Raw genomic sequence first — 20,598 nt, forward strand, 5'->3', positions numbered from 1 at the left:
TAGCTGGAGGTCAGGGGTCTTTTCAGAGCCCCCCCCAATTAAATTATGTTTCAGGAATTTCATATTTGATTATGATCAATGAGCTTTTTTTTTCTCCTACATATGCTTCCCTTCATTAAGATTTAATCTCTATCGATTAATGCCTTTAATCATAAAGAGCAGCACATAGACTTAATTTACAACTTAAGGTAAGACAATAAAAAAAATTTTTAATCTACAGTTTATATATTGCTTTCCGACTTTGCCAATGGAATGATGGATTAGCTGTAGGTGCATTTATATGTAAACCTGACTTAGCCTTACCATACATGGTCCTAACCTCAATTTACTAACATGTGTTTGTCTGTAAGTACATTTATACATGCCTAATGCTTAATAAATTATTTTGAAAAAAGTAGACAGGTCTTTTTTATTGATGTATTTCCAGAGGGAAGGTCCCTTTTAAGCTATATTTGCCCAAAACACACCACAAGAAGGATATGCCCCGACGACCCTGGCAGTTAATGGATCTGTGCATCGTGCTAAACTATAATTCTCAAACAATCAAAATCAATATTTTATAAATGCTTTGAATATAGACACACAAAATGTAGGAAACACAAAGTCCTTTACTGGTCAGATTGTTAGGGTCTGGTGCGCCTCCTTCCAAGCAAGGAATAGAAAAAGCTGTTTCTGATAACCACACACCCGTGCATAATTATGCTCACCCTCTATAAGGATATTAAGGACAGTATGTGTCTTCGACTCATTTTTATTCAATTGCCATGCTAGGTAGGGTTTTCATTTGTGCCCCTTTCTTTTGAGTAAATGTCAGTTGTTTAGTGCCCACTTGTGAATATGTCACTTTATTCCTGACATTTTCCATTTCTGGTTTTGGTATTTGTTTCTTGTTTGAACTTTGTCATTTTTTTCAGTGGGACATTGTGTTGTTTTGTGAGTCCTTGTTTGCTTTTTACCTCATTTTATATTCAATTCCATCCCTCTTTTTAAAGACCCCTGCCTCCAGTTCCTGCTTTTACAACATTGGTACATCACCCTCAAAACTGAACACAAATCCCCTTTAATGTCAAAAAAGCAGAGGACGTAACATCCAGAAGTGATGCAATGTATTTTACAATGTGATGTGAACAGAACAGGCCTACTCAAAATTTCGGAACAGAGTAGAGCTTATTCCTCAGCAATTTTGGATCTGGTAGCATTATCATCACATGCGTGTCAGAAAGTTTTGGGGGGGAAAGTGCACTGCGATGGGCTGCAGCAGAAAGGGATCTTTGGATCGTAAACCATGATCAATCAAGGGCGGCATATACATATATATATAATCATATAGGCATCAGATCAGGAGGTAGAGCACCCGTTTTGGGATCAAGAGGTCGCAGGTTTGATTGACTCCTCCGTGATATATGTCGAAGTGTCCTTGGGCAAGACACTGAATCCCTAATGCCCCCAATAAGCAGGTAGGCGCCTTGCATGGCCTACTCCCTATTGCTTTGTGAGTGTGTGTGTGAATGTGACACAAAAGTGTGAAGCACATTGTAAAGCGCTTTAGGAGGTCTTTATTGACTTGAAAAGCGCTATATAAATGCAGAGCATTTACCATTTATCAATCAATGAATCAATCAATTTCTTCTCCTAGTCCGGCTCTATGCCAATTTTTTTACACAGAATCCAGCACACGAATCAAAACGTTTGATCACTGCTGGTCTAGGTGACCCCAACCTTTTAGACGAGATCATGTAAGAAATGATCCCCCCCTTCACTTCTAAGAGAACGCCTGCCTTGGCGACAGCCGCCCTTCTGTAGCGTTATCTCTCACCGCGACAAGACAACCTGGAATATACGAGCATCTGGAGCTCCTCTTAAAACAACCTTATCTCACGACAAACATCCCCCCAACTCCAAGAGCAGACGGGACCTCACACCGTCATTCCAAGGTTCCTCCAGGAGCGCTCGCCGATGTTTACAGCCAACTGACGGATCGGAGAAACAAGTGGACGGAATCCGTCTGCTTTTCTTCGACAGGCAAACAAAGCGAATCGCTCTTCATCGATCATCCGCGACCTTAAACACCAACTGGAACTCGACTGGACCACTTTATATGGTGGAACAAAGTTAAAGAAAAAAAAAAAAAGGAAAGTTCGGCGGCGCTGGCTCGGAACAAAGCGGCGATTGTGCGGGTGAAGAAGATAAAGGCCCATTGAGTGCGCCTTCAGCCTGCCTATGGGGGGGATGTTGCAATGTGCCCCTCTCTGGGGTTTCTACATACGGACTGTGCCTCACTTCAAAGAGAGGCCAGAAGGGCATCCTACCCCCTTCTTGGTGCTGATCCTTTCAGCTCACAGCTGATTATTTTGTAGTGTGTTTGAATGTGTGTGTTAGCCCCCTCTAGGTTTGAATGCAGTCAGGCTAGGGTGTTTTTTGTTGTTTTTTGGGGGGAGGAATTTCTGAACCAGAACTTGTGATGTTTAAGAGCATAGGTCTTAAGTTGAGCATTTGCTGGAATATTTCGAAGGTTTTTTTTATGTTAGATAACGGCAAACCAAACAAAACCCATAATCTAGGGAAAGTTTGAACCACTAAATGTCGCTGTTTTGCGTAGTGCCATGAGGCTCTTTAACTCCACCCGGCAGAGTAAAGGCCCACATTAAACCACACCACCTACATTGGATATTACCGAATCTTACTGCAATATGTATTCTGTGTAGCACTATTTAGTTACTCTATATAACACGCTACAGTGGGCATTTGCACGTCACACTGGGTATTTGTATATTGTATTCTTTTGGCTTTATTATTGTACTGTTCTCAGCTCAGGGATGCTGCTGGAAATGTGAATTTCCCTTCGGGGATGAATAAAGTATCTATCTATCTATCTATCTATCTATCTATCTATCTATCTATCTATCTATCTATCTATCTATCTATCTATCTAAAAAGCACAAGGAATAATACAAACTACAGAGACACAAAGTGACCAAAAAGCACGAGTTTTCTTGTCTTTTTTTTTTTTTTGCCTAGCCTTTCACGAGGTTTGGGGTTTTTAGGGTACCCGTAGCAGCAAGTAAAGGAATACAAATTTCTTCATGTATGATTCATTTTAAAAAAGCTTGTTTGTATAATATTTAATGTTGTTTTGCTTATTAAAATTGTAATGAGTGAAGTCTGTTTTACCACCAGGAGGTGCTGTATAATACACAATGTCCCTTTGGAATTTGTAACCTCAACTATTTTTTTTTTAAATGACACGGGCTTCAAACCTAATACTGTAATAGGAAGTGCAGCGATGGGAGGCGCCGATGAGCGCGGCACAGGGAGGTCCGGCCCTAACAAATCCCTTTCCTCTTTTTTTCTCTTTTTCTTTTTTGATCTCTTCATCCAGATGAAAGAACAGCGGCAGTCGGGATTAGACAGGACAATTGCGCTTTTTTCCCTCAAACTGCTTGGATCGGCTTTTGCCAGGACCCTAATCATTTTCAATTAAAGCCCCTTAACTGACGTCCTGTAAAAGCTTACAGTGCTTGCTTCAACCTTTTCACTAAGCCTCTGGTTGAGTGAGAAAGAGTTTTTCCCTGACAATTTCAATGGACAGTTGCTAAAGTGTCAAATTATACACTGGTGTGCCTTTTGTATATATAGGCAGGCAATGTATAGACAGGCAGTAGGCAGCTATGAAAGAAATTCAGTTTCTATATTGTACGATTACCTTTCAAAGCAGAGTTTTCTTGTTCCAGTGGCAATTCAAATACCGTAAAATCCGGACTATAAGCCACTACTTTTTTCCCAAACTTTCAACCCTGCGGCTTATTCAGTGATGCGGCCAATTTATGTAATTTTTCCAGCGGCGCTCGAGTACAAAAGGTAAGATCTAGACTGCAACTTCTTAGTTTGTGCACAAATTAATTTAGCGTAGACATATCCTCATCATGCAAATTGCAAAAAGAAAGGCACATGACGCAACATTCAACCTAAACTCAATCAAGCACAGAAGGAAACACAGCTCCCGTGTGTAAACTTTACTTTGCGAGCGTGATGCTAGCGTGTTTTTGAGTAAGGGAGCGCGGGACGACATTTATAAGTCTCTTTCCCATACCGATGGAAGACCACTTTGATGGTGTCATTTATAAGGAGGAAGATGAGGACGGTTTACCGTGTTTACTACAAGTACGGTAAGTTTTTTCAACAGAGCTGTTCACTGTGTTGCGAGCGTGTCGGTAGTAGCGTTTTGCTACCCTTCACAGGCATGGTTTGGGATAAAAGTTATAATATTATTATTAAAGCTTTGAAAACTCTCCCGGTGTACCGTCTTTCTTTGTAAATATGTGTAACCATGTATAATATGGATTTGCAACTGTATATTTTTGTAATGTATGTTTTTTTTAGAAACTTACTCTGATGTGTTTTGAACGAGCAAATGAGAAAGAAGGGGCGGGGCAAACGCGGGCTAACGGGAAGTGGAGTAAAGGTCAGACGTGTTTGTGGACACGGCCGACAATAGTGGATAGATATTTTTCCCACCCTTACCTTTGGAAATATACACTTTTTTCCTTGGATTACTTTCAACGGGCAACCGGACTCTGCAGGTCTGCATTAAATATTAAGTACCGGTATCATTTTCCGTTCATTTTGCCGGCTGTTTTTTGGACTGTATCAGGTATGGGTTAATTTCGTGTTTGTATTGCATTTTTTCAATGTGGGCGCATGCGGCTAATATACAGGTGCGGCTTGTGTATGTGGAAACTCGGTTTTCCTCCCGAAATGTGGTGGGTGCGGTTTATAATCAGGTGCGCTCTATAGTCCGGAATTTATGGTAGTATTTTTTCTATGATACAATATTAACATTTATCAAAAATGATCCCTAAAATACATCCTGAAGTGAGAACAATTTGTTTATGCTAATGACTATTTTCAATATTTATTAAAGAATCAAGATTGTATTACGTAAAACCATTCCATAGAATAACTTTATAGTTTAAAAAAAAATGTAAATCAACATAGTTGTTTTGTTATCTACCATTTTGGTTTGATGGAAACAATGTTGTCCTTATTTTAGAAAAAAAATACATTATTTTATTTTGAATGATTATTAAGTTATACAACATTTTATTGCTTAGTTGCTGTACTGCTTTGAAATCAAATAGCTTGAAAACAAACAAAAAACATGTGTCGTCTTTGTACTGTAGAGGAAAGTCTGTCAGAAATGTTCAAGCCCTTGTAGCCTGGTCATCCTGGAATGGGGGTTACCTCATGGGAGGTTCCTTTTCAAGGTTTCTTCATTTTCCTCATGTTGAGGTTTTTGAGTTTTTCCTTGCCCTCATGTAGGTTTTAGATCAGGGGATGGTGTCATAATAGTCTATAGTTTGCAATCATCTGTAGTCTGTGCAACCCCTTTGAGGCTCCTCGTGATTAAGGGCTATACAAATAAACATGACTTGACTTGTGAGAACTTACAGTGTGGTCTTCAAGTCCACGCACCAGATTGTAATCGCTAAACTGTTGACTCATAGTGGATGCTTGAGACGAGAAAAAAACCCTCGGAGATTTTTACAAGATATCATGTTTACAAGAATGGACCGGATGTGTCTGTTCGCTGAATACAAAACGCCTTTGGTAATGGCTGTCATGACATGGAGTGCTGGAAAAAAAATTCAACTGAGAATACAATATCGGACAAAGGGATATCGGATAACGTTTGTGCCGGTAGATGTCAGTCATCGTCAAAGCCGGAGGCCAAAGGAAATGTTTTTTTGCATGATTTGATTTCAGTCTACACATTTGAAAGTTTACTTTCGGACGTGATGGCTTGCAGCGGTTCACGACGAAATAAAGGTGGATATAATAAAACCTATGTCGTTAAACCATCCATCTTTCGTTAAAGGAACTCACCAATTATGAGCAAGGTGCATCCGTTGTCCTTTGGGCTTTAGTTCAACAGCAGTGACTAACTATGCCCCTGCCTTGTCACCAGAGACCCCTTAGTTTAAATTGAATATTTTGGGATTATTGGAATCGCTTGCCTCTTTTGCGACCTTGGTGCATGGCGGTTGAAAAAAATATAGCATAGTGCTCCAAGCAAAATCCAGCAGAAGGCATTTTTGTCAAGCCTGGCATCAGTTTTTTGCCATTTTGTCGACCAAATTCGGAATTCACTTACGCAGCCATGATTCATTATGCCCGAATCTGTGGTGCTGCATATGGGAACAAGCAAAGTGCACATTATTTTTCTATTCTGTCCACCAGAAGGTGAACTGCACTCCTACAGCCATGTTTCATTAGCTCTAATCACATATTGCTGCGTGCGGGTGCTGGCAGAGCGCATTTTTATCGGCTCGTCTTTCTCTGCCGTTACTGTGTTTCCGCCTAAACTGTACTTCACTCAGAATCCATTATCCCCAATTCCATGTTTCTGCAAGTGGGGGCCAGCAGAAGGCACTTTTTTGAAGGGACTACCGCTCTGGCCTATCAAAAATGCCCAAGATGACATATACAATTGTAGCTGCAATTCATTATCCCTGGTCGACCATTGCTGAGAGCAGGGGCCAACAGAGCACATTGGTTTTTAGGTCCAAGATTTACAGTGTGTCATTCTGGCTTGCGTGCCATGAACAGCACTCATGCAGCCGCGATCCATTATCCCTGGACGATTTTTGCTGGAAGCAGGGGTTGGCAGAGCAGATTTTTTCCCCCCGGCTTAGGCCACTGAAGTATGCCATTGTAGCCCACTTAAAATCAACAGCACCCTTGCACCCCTTGATTGAATATTGCTGAGACCAGGGACCGGCAGAGCAAGTTTTTGGGGGTTAGAGCCAATGGAGCGTGTGATTGTTGCCCCCCTAAAATGAACAGCACCCGTGAATCCATTCACCCCCGTATATTATTGCTGCAAGCAGGGCTTGGCAGAACGCATTTCTACATTTTGGTTTGAGCTGCAGAAATGTTCTACAGTATTGTGGCCCCACTTAAAACAAATTGCACTCATGCGGCCGCTGTCCATTATCCTCAGTCAACTATTCCTACAAGCTGGGAGCGTCAGAGCGCATGTTAAAAATGGGAAATGGGTGGATTTTGGAAATCACTAGGTAGCGTTCTGGTACCCATTAACCACGATAAACAAGGAGTTACAATACACCACAAAAATAGGCAGTTGAATAATCAAATCAGCTAATTTGTTAGTTTGTTTACGCGCTGCCATGGGTCAAACCAAGAAGTAGCTAATGAATCATATTGCAGGGCAGACATACTGGATATAAATCTCATATACCGTAAATTCCGGACTACAAGCCGCAACTTTTTTCCCAAACTTTCAAGCCTGCGGCTTGTTCAGTGATGCAGCCAATTTATGTAATTTTTCTTACGGTCGCCAGCGGCGCTCGAGTACAAAAGGTAAGATTTAGACCGGTGGAGTATGTGCCCCGAGGAAGACTGCAACTTCTTGGCTTGTGCATAAATTAAATTAGCGTAAACATAACCTCATCATGCAAAATGCAAAAATCCACCCTCACCAACGGGTTCCGAAAAGCCGGTCTGCTGTGTGACGGAGCGGAAGGCACAGAATCAGGAATGGATAAGAGTTCCAGCGACAGTGACAGCGCGAGTGAGGCTGGGGGTGCGTGGGATGACGTCTATATGACAAAGTTTCTTTCCGACACTGAGGAAGACGACTTTGATGGCTTCAGTTCTAAGGAGGAAGATGAGGACGGTTTACCGTGATTTTTACAAGTACGGTATGTATTTTTAACAGACCCGTATACTGTGTTGCGAGCGTGTTGCAAGCGTGTTGCTACTATTAACTGCCCTGTCACAGGCACCGTTTGGGATGAAAGTTATATAATTATTATTAAAGCTTTGAAAACTCTCTCGGTGTACCGTCTTTCTTTGTAAATGTGTGTAACCATGTATAATATGTATTTGCAACTGTATATTTTTGTAATGTATTTATTTGTATTTATTTTAGATACTTATTCTGATATGTTTTGCACGGGCGAATGAAAAAGAAGGGGCGCAACAAACGTGGGGTGACGGGAAGTGGGGTAAAGCTGAGACCTGTTTGTGGAAGCGGCGGACAATAGTGGATATATATTTTTCCCACCCTTACCTTTGGAAATACAGTGGGACATCGCTACTTCGCGGTTCCACGTTCGCGGGTTCAGAGCTTCGCGGGTCTAAAAAAATAATAATAATAAAATAAAATATATATATTTTTTAAAGCATTTTTGAAGGGGCATCGCTACTTCGTAGTTCCACGTTCGCGGGTTCAGAGCTTCGCAGGTCTAAAAAATAATGATAATAAAATAATTTTTTGAAGGGGGTGTCGCTACTTCGCGGATTTTCACTTTTCGCGGGTGGTTTTGGTCCCCATTAACCGCGATAACCGATGGATTACTGCATACACTTTTTTCCTTGGATTACTTTCAACGGGACCCGGACTCTGCAGGTCTGCATCAAACCTTAAGTACTGGTATCATTTTCCGTTCATTTTGCCGGCTGTGATTTTTGGACTGTGTACTTTAATGAAGGACATTCAGTTTAAATCGCGGGACTCAAAGTCGGGTTTGGGTTGATTTCGTGTTTGTGTTACATTTTTTAATGTGGGCGCATGCGGCTTATATACAGGTGCGGCTTGTGTATGTACAAAATCGGTTTTCCTCTTAAAATGTGCTGGGTGCGGCTTATAATCAGGTGCGTTCTATAGTCCAGAATTTACGGTATTACCCTTTTGATTTTTGAGCCCTGACTTACTAATAACCCTAGCAATTGCATCCATGTTAAACTTGGCCCTGCAAAAGTTCAGCTTTTATATTATTGTGAGGTCACCAAACTATCATGGCATTTGACAGCCTTGATTAAGGTCAATGGTGAGCTAGCTCAAGCTAACATAGCAGGCTGCCCCTTTAAAGGTTCAAGCAACTATAGTCCAATCAGCTTTCATCACAAGACTGTGATCCACAGCTCACCTTTGTGCTCCCCACTTTATCATCTTTATTTTGTCACCCAATTGCCGGTGAAAGACTGACTCTTTGACTGTGCCGACATGCCGAAGCTTTATCTCGGATGGGAAAAGTGTTGTGCGTGTCTGTCCACGTGGAGGAAGAAGAGGCCTTGGCTGAGGACAAAACCCAAATTCTTGGAGTGACGCATCTGTCCCCAGCATGAAAGATATCATTGCTGTCTGCTGACATGAAGGTGAAGGCCAGATGGGCTACCAAGGCGTGAGAGGAAAGACAGGCAACTATGAAAATATAATTTTGTTGAAGGCTTTCGAGTTTTGGCACAAGTCATTTTTTCATAAAACTTCAAAGTGAGAGGAACTTTTATTTTAAGTTTTGTCCATAGTTGAAGTAATGAGTTAATGCAGAGTTATTTTGGTTTTAAATCTTCAAACAGAGTGCAGCTTTAAAGCTCTAACCATGACAAATTCAAGTTGACTATAACAACGTAAATCAAATAGTAAAGCTTTGCGGTCAACCGTACAGAAACTGTCAAGATTATATATATATTTTTTATTTTAAAATAATTTATTTTTAGATTTTTTTACAGTAAAAGAATATAATCTATTAAAGTATTGTCGGTCATTTCAAAAAAAATTATATGAAATTTGCTCTGGTTAGTGCATTATATAAATCGTACCCTCACTTATTTGTTAAAGAGTTATTTAAATAGTTATACTTTTTTATTTGGGTCAATATAAAAAACAAAAGGCTTTTTTAGTACCCTCGAGAAAAAACAAAATCAATTGGGTTAAGCTTTTTTTCATTAAACAAAATTGTAATTTATTCGATGGTATATAGTTCACTTTTTTCTCAAACTGTCAACTTTGAGAATTAATCCCTCGAAATACATCACGGGCGCAAAAGTGACTGCCTCCCAAAACAAACCGCAGCATAGTGCCAGTTAGCTTTTAGCAACTTGTTGCATTGGAAAGAAAATCATCAATTAAATCACACTTTAAGGAAAGTCAGAAGAATGCAAAGAATGCTGATCACCAACAGGTGCTTCGTGGATTATTATCAGGAAGCCCTCCAGTTTTGATTAACTTTTGTATGGGACGAAAAACATTCATTCAACTGCTATCATGTGTTGTATGTTACTATTTGTAGATTTATAATTGTTTTTGTTACTGTTGTGTACTCTCAGTCATCACCTCATGACGTCATCTTGAGGGTAAATTTAATCCTTTGGGAGCTTTTATGAAGGTACGACGCTACTATGTGTATTTTCACTTTTTGCGGGTGGTTCTGGTACCCATCAACCTTAAAAACCAAGGGATCCCTGTCCTTGGGAAATCAATATGAGTGACAAAATATAACTTCAATTTTCCACATTTGCAATAAGTAAAATGCCAAGAAAATAACATTTAAACTTTTGCAGTAATATGCTAACAACATTTTCAGCAAGGTATTAGTAAGAGTACTGCTATCAAGGCTTGCTCCTTTCGTTTATGTAAGCTTGTTTTGATTTAACTTTGATTATTAATTTATAGCATATCATTTTCATTGAAGCTTTAGGTCGTAAAAGTTTTATTTAGCTTCACAAGTCATTCCTTGGTAACGAGAATAACCGTATCTACTGTTCTACAGCAGCTTGTTAGCATCAGCTCTTTTCATTATTTTTACTCCCAGATTACAGTATAAAAAAAAACAACCTTTCTCTTTCTTTTTCCTCCCCAAATGCCATCGTTTGTTGCTGCCTACCGAAGGTTGTGTACCCAGCATGTTTGCCGTGTTCCCTGTCAGTGTTTAACCTTTTCAATATGATGTTGCAAAGACCCCCGGTGACCACCGTACCCGGCGTACAACCGCTTATTGTCTTGCGGGGTTTACATTCTGGCTCCTCTGCACAAATTCACTTGAATGCCTGACCTACTCAAAAGGATAAAGGAAATTGCGCACTGGAAGTATCTGATGATTAGTTTAGGTAGTGTATCGCTAGCAAATTTAAGAAACATGTCGAATTATATGTATCTACTTCTAGCCATAGGCGACACAGTACTAACATTTTGCGTATCATATTCGGGCTAAGTGTAATAAACCTGCAGCGTTACCAGATACCAGTTTAAACGTTGGTTTATTAAGACTGATAAAGAACATGATTTCCCATTTTGTTTCTCTTGCAGTGTCATCAAATTCTACTGTGGCAGGGGTTCACCAAGACTGCAGACATCCATAAGCTTGATGTGCTAAAATCATCACCTAGAACTGGAAATTCTTTGCCCAATCAAATATTTGAACCTTATCTTCAGGATTATAGTCACTTCTTAACATTGCCCCTTCCCTATTTAACTCAATACAATTTGAGATATTGGTACGGATATGTAAGTTGCACTTGCGTATACGTGGGACACATAATCTCTATTGAGCGTTTACGATTGTACTTACCAAAAATATTATTAAAATATTACTTTTTTACGTGAAACAAAAGACAATTTTTATAACTCACTACGTACATTGAAGTACAGTACCGTAAATAGTTCCCACTCCCAAATTAGGATTTGCTGCTGTTTACAAATTGTGCTTGTATGTTGCTCACTCAAAGCACGGATTTACACAATATCACCAATGCACTAACAAACAACAATGCAAATCAGGAAGAAGAAAACAAAGATGCACATTATACATCGGATAAACTGAATGTGTTTACATGAACGAGTATTCCACTTATGAGCAGAATACTTCCACTTTCTTGTTTAGATTTTAAGAAGTTTGAAAAAGAGCAATTTTGAATTTTGAGTTCCTGCGTGTGGTTAAATGGCCTTGCCCCGACGACCCATAATCCGTGAACCACGACACACACATACAGTATGTATGTACTGTATATCATTTCTCGTATAACCTAGAAATATATTTGTGGATTTGAAAATAGCAAATATATCTGACCAACCGGTGTAAATCCATTACAATGCCTCTATCCGCTGCCGAGATTATATTCAGTTACTGACTATAATGGTAAATTGCTGTTTCGGCTGGCTGCCAAAACTTTCATTTGCATTGCCGGGTTGCTACGTGCTGGGGCACCAGACATTGGTTTGAAATAATGAGCATCTGCTGGAACAGATAAGCATCTCACGGATATGCTTGTAAGCAATGTTCCCTCTAATTTTCCACGGGTCTGAGCGTTCACACAAAGTCGGTGAGCAACGCTTGAAACAACAGTGAGCAACCATAATCCCAAGTGTGGCAAGATAATTAATTATCAAACATGTCCGAAACTTGACATCAAGTTACATTTTGCTGAGTTTCCGGCAATGCAAAATTATTTTTCTCTTTTGAATGAATTGACTCATGTACTATTGCAAAGGTTGTACAGCCTACAAACGTCGTTTGTTCTTACAATTCTTTCACAAGATATCCATTTCTGTTTATTTCCTGATATATTTTGTCACATAATATTAACAATTTTGTAAGATACAGAACTGTACTTAATCACATTTTTAGTGGAAGTACAATGTTGGCAACAAGATTCACTTGTTATAATTGGAAATTATTTGAATGCAACACAAACTTTTTCTCCTTTTTTTCGTGTTTTTTTTCTACTTTTTTTAAATTCCTTTAAAAAAAAAAAATCTAATTGTGATTATTTTTCCGAGCTGTTACTATTTTCTTTTTGTTCTCTATTTACTTTTTTCCTACATTTCTTTATTTTCATTCTTTCTGGCTTTTTTCTAAATTTTTCCTTCTTTTTTTCTCTTCCTTATGTTTCTTTTTTTCTCAGGTTTTCACTACTTTATCATTTTGGTATTTATTTCTTTTTTGTTCTATTCCCCTCTTCCTTTAAGTCATTTTGTGCATAATTTTACATAATATTTGGTCATGCTGGGATTAAAGAAGCAAAAACAACCCGAAGAGCCGTTTAGGACCCAAAAGAGACGGTTCCTTTTAGTGAGCCGGGCCAAAGAAGCCGGTTCTCGACAAACTCAACTAACTTTACTCAACTTTGTTCTACTTCGCCTCGACTTCAAAATACCGCATTTAGGACACAACGTCAGGGGAACCCGTGTATTTTTACCTTCATGCACTGTAACTTTGACTTAAGTCGCTTCTTAATTAGTAATTTTGAGCCCTCATTTTTGTGCGCTAGCTCGATTTTCTTGTGCGCTGAGAATGTGCGAGCAGTGCGCAATTGCGCACGCGCGCAGCTTAGAGGGAGCACTGCTCTTAAGTATTAGCCCACACAAATCGAGTATGTCGTAAGTCAAACGTTAGCTCCCTTTCAGTACATTTTTGGAAATAACCCCTAGACAAATTTCTTCTGGTTTTGGAATGGGATCAAAATAATCCTAATAATTAATGATGATGGGGAGTTTTTAAATTTTCAAATTACATTTAAATTGATTTATCGGATTATGCTGGAGCACCCAACAAAGTCTCACTCAGCTAAGCACCGATGGTTCAACTTAAAACAGGCGAGACGCAAAGTGGTAGAGACGCAAGTGGACTTCACCCCGACAGGATCTAATCGAGACTTGCTCCAACATATTACAAGTGACTTTAACTCTATCTTCCTTCTCACTTAAGTCCGAGTAACGGCGGCGAGACGGAGACCGAACCAGACAGCCGGATTAAAACCCGAGACGAGATCTCGCATCCGGACGCCTTTCGGGCCCCCGAGCCGCCGAGAGATAAACGAGCTCTTCAGCGACGAGAGGAAGCCCGTCGCTTATCTGTTTACTGACAATGACGACGATAATATCAATCAACGAGCTGTCAGCGAGCCAAGTGGGCTTGCAGGGAAAACAAAGGCGGTGCTGTCTCGCCTTTGATGCCTTCACAAGGACATGTTGATGTCGCCGCCATTCAGGTGCAAATAATGTCATCGCCGGACCACTGAAACCGTTCGGGGGGGTTCATCGGAAAACGAGAGAAAATAACGCTGACGGGTTAATGAGCTGAGCAATCAACACGAGAGAAAAACATCGTGATGAAATATAGAGGTGGGTAGGGAAGGTCGATAAGCAAAAAATACATCACCATTTTTTTAAAACCAAAATTACGGTTGCGGTTTGAGATTAATGCTAACACTGACATGATGATTTAAACCTGATTGCTTAAAAATATATATATTTGTGACTTACTGATATCTACAACACTAATTTTAATAGCTAAGGGCCATATAACTAGAATTCACAACTAAATCATTCAAAGTTGACTCTTAAAGTGATGCTCGGGCTAAAGGGAAGCTTACCACCAAAGTGACGCCGTTGGATTTTTAAAACACAATTTCAATCTCAATTTTACTTAAAGAAACACAAATCTGGTATTTCAAGAAATGTATTTTCTTTCTGGTTTAATTTAAAATGAAAACAATTTGCAATCAACATTTTTTTGCCTTAGCACAAGTCATGAATGTAAATAAACTCGCTTTAGCCAAATCCGGGGGCTCATGATCTTGTTTAAGACCTTCACGATCTAAACACACTAGCAAGCATTAGCAGTTAAAGTATTTGACACTAGCATTAGCCTCAAAATAATTTAACATTAACTACTTCAGTAATGCTAGAGGCTAAAGCAAAGCTAGCCACCGAAATGATGCACATCGCAAAGGCGGTTAGTGTCTTTGTGAGGAAAAATAAGAGCTAAATCCATGCTAGGTATTGCGGGTAAAGAGTATCATAGGCTAACGTTTTTTACAATTTTGGGGAATCACGATCTAGCTTAAGACCTTTATGATCTAAAGACACCAGGCTTAGCGTCTGCGTCCCCAATTGTAACATAAGAAGTCAAGGTCTTTGACACTAGCATTAGCCACCAAATTATTTGACATTAACTACAAAAGTGATGCTAGCGGCTTAAGCAAAGCTAGCCACTGAAGCAATGCTATTCACTGATGCTGCTAATGTTTATTTAAGCAAAACAGGACCCAAATCCACCCTGTGACTGCCGGAGAAGAGTAGAATAGATCACCTTTAAATTTTGGACATTACAATCTTGTTTAACCCTTGTGGCATGCAGGTACATGTTATGTACATTTTAATGCTTTTTCTATTTTCAATCAAAGAGAGAGCATTGAAAAGTAAACACTTGGGTGCTCAAATTTCACATGGATGTGAAGAACATGTGGTTGTTCAGAAATGGCATTGTGCGGATATTTATGTTATTGCATTTGAGGAAAAACCACATACTATACACAAAGTGTGCTATGTACATTATTTGGACGTTTAGTCATGCATTCTAGTCAAGTCAAGTCAAGTCATGTTTATTTGTATAGCCCTTAATCACAAAGAGTCTCAAAGGGCTGCACAGTTCAAAGACTATTGCAAACTCCAGACTATTATGACACCATCCCCTGATCTAAAACCTACATGAGGGCAAATGATACACTGATATTGTCAACATAAAATATAGGTTATTCATATGCTATAGAAGAGAAATGTGTTTTAAGCTTAGATTTAAACATTTCCACTGAGGTTGCAGATAATAATATGATAATATGACAATAATCATAATAATTAACTCATTCTAAACCGGAGGTATTTCAATGCAAATCCTGGGATCTTGGGATTATTCTCTTTAGTGCCATGGAGTCAATTGTATGCAAAGTAAACTTCCACAAAGCAAAAAGTTGTTTGACTCTCAACTGTTATTGGTCAGCTGTTTGAATCTGAGTGGATCGTGACCTCTTTGGCAAAACGTATATAGGGGGCCAACTCAACCCAGCGACCATTACCTACCAACAACGACTTGGGTAGGATGGAAAGGAAATACTTAGCCAATGAAGCACTGCCTTTGGCCATAGAGGGAAATTCTGAATCGGATATGTTTTTCTTCCTGACACTTCGGATTATTCCAATGTGGACTTTGAACCTGATTGGTTGGTACAAGAGGGACAAACGGAAGAGGTTTCTGCCAACGAATAACTGAGTGACAATGTGGAGGAAGAAAACAAATAGAAGAATCTGGGTGAGGATAATGTGCAAGATGATGTGGAAGAAGACACGGGTGGGCAAAACATTTGGCATTTAAAAAATGGAACGATCATGTGGTCTCCATTACAACAAGGGTCGCGGGGGGTGCTAGAGCCCATCCCACCTATCTTCAGGCAGTAGGCATGGGACATCCTTAACTGGTTCCCAGCCAGTCACGATGGCAGACAGACAACTCCCACGCTCATTCATACCTTAGGGCCATTTGAACCAGTCAATTACCCTAACATGTATGAGGAGAACATGCAAACCCCACACGGGGAGGCTGCGGTAGCTGGAATTGAACCATGTGAGATTACCTACTAAACCCCCAGCCGCCGTGTCGCCACTTGTTTACACTTATGTTTATATTGTATTCTTTTCTGGCAGTACTTGGGCCTCATTTGGCTGCTATTCTGCTGAAAAACACACTAGCTGCATTAGCATATAGCGTCATCTTATAGCATATAGCATGCTAGTGGCTTAGCGAGTCTAGCCACCAAGGTGATGCTATTTGCTAATGTGGCTACTGTCTGCATTAGGAGCTAATTGCAAAGGACACTAGCCTTAGCGGTTGTGTCCACAATGCTAGCTAGCATGAACATTTAATGTTTGTGACGCTAGCAATAGCTAACAAATTATTTAGTATGAACTACTAAAGTGATGCTAAAGGCTAAGGCTAAGCAGGCCACTAAGGTGATGCTGTATGCTAGTGAGTTTGTCAGCGGAATAGGAGCTAAAAAAGGCACAGTCACTGCCAGAGAAGAGTAGAATAAATTATCAAACTATTTGTGACTATTTGGGGATCATTATCATGTTTAATGAGGTCCTTCAAGATCTTAAGGCAACAACCTTAGCAGCTGTTAAAGATCTAGCATGCGTTGCTAACTTACTTACTTAACAGTAGTAACTAAAGTGCTGGTGGTGGCAAAGGCAAAGCACACTAATGCGATACTATTCACTAATGCGGTTAGCGGTTGTGTTATCAAAATAGAAGTTAACTCTAGGGCTAGTCGATTTGGAAAAGAATAGAATGGACAATCTAGATATCCTATCAATTTTTGGGAGATCATAATCCTATTTAATTCCCTTTTCAATCTAATATGATCATATCACCCACCCCTAGCTGTGGCTAACCCTTTTTCCCGTCTTTCCCTTTACCGTTAGCAGTCAGGAGCAGGAGAAAGCAGACGGAGGCGTCAGGGAAGCGCCAGTGTAATTACTTTTGGCCATCTTTCAAGTCCCGTCCTCAGCAGAGAGAGATGTGTGACAACATATGACAAGAGAGCCAACAGGCTTTCCATACGGAATAATAGAATCCGTCATCAGTGAGGCAGACACACCTGTCTGGCTCCCAGAACAATGCCACGCTGCCTATTTATTAGCTGCCAGAAAAGTTTATGTTTGCCCACTGACAGTGACAGCAACTCGATCCTTTTCATTTTTTGGGGAGATCTCAGGCTTTGGGGGGGGGGAAACAGGTAGAGGAGAGGAGGAGGGATTCTGACTCAAATATATATTTTTTACTCTCGACGGTGCTAGCTGACTTCTCTTTCTTCCTGATAGCTGTCTGCTATTGTCAGAAGACAAATAACAAAAGGCTGTCACTCCCCCCGGAGGCTTCAACTAATTCTTTTCTCCCATCCGTACTATTGGAAAAAAAATAGAGAGCACATTATATCCTTTAGAGTCCATCACCCTTTCAATCTTCATCGAAAACCTGCAAAAAAGTCAGGAAGTAAGGGAAGGGCATAATAACGATATGAAATGGTGAAGGACTGAAAACAAGATGGTGATCTCAAAATATTGAAAAGAAATCATCAAAACCTAGGAACAGGCCTGGATTCAGTGCATATTTTCAATGGTAGCACGAGCAACTATATTATTAGACTACTGCATGTCAATAAAGGGCATTTATTCATTCAAACAGCATCACTTCAGTGGCTAGCTTCAATGTAGCTGCTACCATAATTTTAGTAGTTAACACTAAGTGATTAAAGTGCTAATGCCAGTGTCACAGACCTTAACTACTAAAGGAAATATTGTGGACAGTGATGCTAAATGTAGCGTTTTAGGTCATAAAGGTATTAAACAAGATCATGATCTCCACAAATCAGGGGATGGTGTAATTGTAACCTGTGAAGTCCTTTGAGGCATTTGGTGATTAAGTTCAGATATAAATGTGACTTGACAAATAGAAAGATCGCTAGAGTCCATATTGTATTCTTTTCCGGCAGTACCTGGGCCTCATTTAGCTGCTATTCTGCTGACAAACAAACTAGCTGCATTAGCATACCGCATTATCTTAGTGGCAAGCTTAGCTTTAGCCTTTAGCATCACTTTAGTAGTTTGTGTACATTTAGCACAACTCAGAACTTTTATTGTAGAAGGTACCATTTGCAATTTATGACTTATGTGTGCACTTTTTATTGATGTGTCGTACTGTCTACATGTGTGTCTTAGTGTAGTGTGTCCTAGCATAGTGTTGTTTGTCTTCTAGACTCTGAAGGCTGAGAAAAACACAACTTCTATTCACTGTTTATGCTGCAGAATTGACCATAAAGCTGACTTTGACTTCATGCTAAATATTTCAGTAGCTAATTCTAGTGTCACAAACATTATACACTAATGCTAACTAGCATTGTTGACACAACCGCTAATGCTAGTGTCTTTGCATTAATTCTCATTATTAAATAGCACACATTTTGTTCCTCTTTACTTTGTAGCGAAAGTAGATACATCTCACAAAACCAGGTTAATTCATTTAGTAAAACATAAAATGACAACTGTCTAAAATGTGCCAATGAGAAACTTTTTAAAAATATACAATAAGGTTTGTAATTTATTTTCAAAAATGTGAACAACATCTGATTGGTGGCTGGATTAGCTTAAGATGCTTAGGAAGCATTACTTGTGTGGTTGATGGTAATAATTAAGCAGCTAATGCTAATGTCACAGACCTTAAATACTAATGCTAGCATTGTGGACACAGCTGTTAAAACTACTGTGTTTGCATTAATGCCTTATGTCAAATAATTTGATGAAAAAAAACATTTATTTAAATTAAACCTTTTAAGAAAGTAGAATCACAAGAAAATAGTTATTAAATGCCAATAAATCTCAATGTTCTTTTTCAAAGAAACGTGATGAGATCAAGGTAGTCATTGTTTAAAACAAAAAAATGGTAGTATGATATATTTGGCATATTGGCAACCCCTAGCAAAAGCCATCCAATTACTCATGCTAGTTTGTTTTTACTATTATTTATAATCAGTTTTCAAGCAACATATTCCAAAGATTTGTTAACAATCCGCTCCAAAAATCCAATCACAACATTATAGCATGCAGAAACAAGTCTGTGTGTTTACTGCCATCATTTGCCAGACAAATAGTTTAAACACACTGGTTCATGCAAATTCAACAACGTGCTTATGGCGGCCCCCGGGGGAAGACATTTGTTTGGGGAGCGTTTCATAAAACACTTTTCACGGAAAGCGACTGTTTTAGAAAAACGGCTGATTTCGATGAATATTCTTTTAGGAAATAAAAACAGTGTTCCAATTCCCAATTGTGTGGGCTTACAGAGTACTGAGGAAATACTAAATATGTAAGGTCGTTATTTGGCATAGTACTTGACATAATATCATTATTATAATTTGATACAAGAGTTTATACAGAAACCATTTAATTTTCCATTGTCAGACTTTTTTTGAAAAAGTTCCTGGGGAGGCTGAAGACCGTCATGTGGCTTCAAAGCAAGTTTAGCAGGGCGAGAAGTTCAATTTTGTTGGTGATGGAAAAGCATCTTCCTTCTGCCTTTTGCTGCTTTTGTGGATTCAGAGCGTTTTGTTGACATGACGCCTTTTAATTGAAGATGAAAAGGATTTGGGCAGATTTGGGTTCGTCAAGCTGTTTTAAGTATGTTTGCAGATCGACCGCAACGTAGACAAGTAGAAAAGGGGCGGGGCAACTGTTTAGCCAATCCAAATGCAGGGCACAATATCCAGGATGTAGCGAAACCGCGACAAGTATACCGCGATACAGCAAGGATTACAGACGCCTCCCGACTTACGTACATTCAATTTAAGGATTCCGGCAGATACAATCTTTTTTTTCAGGAAGTCGAAAAATATCCAGACATTGCTGTAAGTTATATTTTGTATTGTGTTCACCTTTTTCCGAGTAGAGGAAAGTACTGTAGTGCTTCTTCCCGCCATGTGGCGCTGTTAGTGGTCACCGAGCATCCACACCGAAGAAGAAATCAGACTTCTACTTCCTGGTCCGTGTGTAATCATTACAACGTGTACTGTATCGCTAATGCGCTAAGTACTTATGTTTTAATATCTCGTGCACCCATTCAATATGGTTGGTGTAAAGTCTAAGGAAGAGGCGAGCCGTTTCTTTTGAAACAAAAGTGGAATAAGAAAGCTTGATGCAGTTGGGAAATTGGTCGGAACGCTTTTTTGGCCATTTTTTACCACGGAGGAGGAATTCGCCTAACTCTTGAAGCTCATCTTCCAATAGTAAGTTGAACTTTACTTTATTTATCTTTATAGATTATTTTATGATATGTTTATTTTTAATTCCAAAACAATACAGGTTAAGTATAAAAGACTTAAACATACTTATACAAACCATAAACATATAAAATATGGCACTGAAGCAACTTACGAACAAATTCAACTTAGTAACGATCGTCCGGAACC

The 20,598-nt window shown here is 39.4% G+C and overlaps 2 protein-coding genes across 2 annotated transcripts in view; one reads left to right on the forward strand and one right to left on the reverse strand.

Annotated features, from left to right (window-relative positions):
- The window catches only part of LOC148354264 (uncharacterized), a 109,807-nt gene extending 98,606 nt beyond the window's left edge, over positions 1-11,201 (forward strand). Inside the window, exon 5 of the mRNA XM_088351886.1 lies at positions 11,111-11,201. Coding sequence (XP_088208012.1) covers positions 11,111-11,163 — 53 coding nt within the window. The 3' untranslated portion in view covers positions 11,164-11,201. The remainder of the gene's footprint in view (positions 1-11,110) is intronic.
- Positions 1-20,598, reverse strand: part of lrmda (leucine rich melanocyte differentiation associated) — a 451,150-nt gene that overhangs the window by 86,501 nt on the left and 344,051 nt on the right. The window lies entirely within an intron of this gene.

This window comes from Urocampus carinirostris, chromosome 13 (assembly GCF_059441175.1).
Source record: "Urocampus carinirostris isolate Australia breed hairy pipefish chromosome 13, RoL_Ucar_1.0, whole genome shotgun sequence".
Lineage (NCBI taxonomy): Eukaryota > Metazoa > Chordata > Actinopteri > Syngnathiformes > Syngnathidae > Urocampus > Urocampus carinirostris.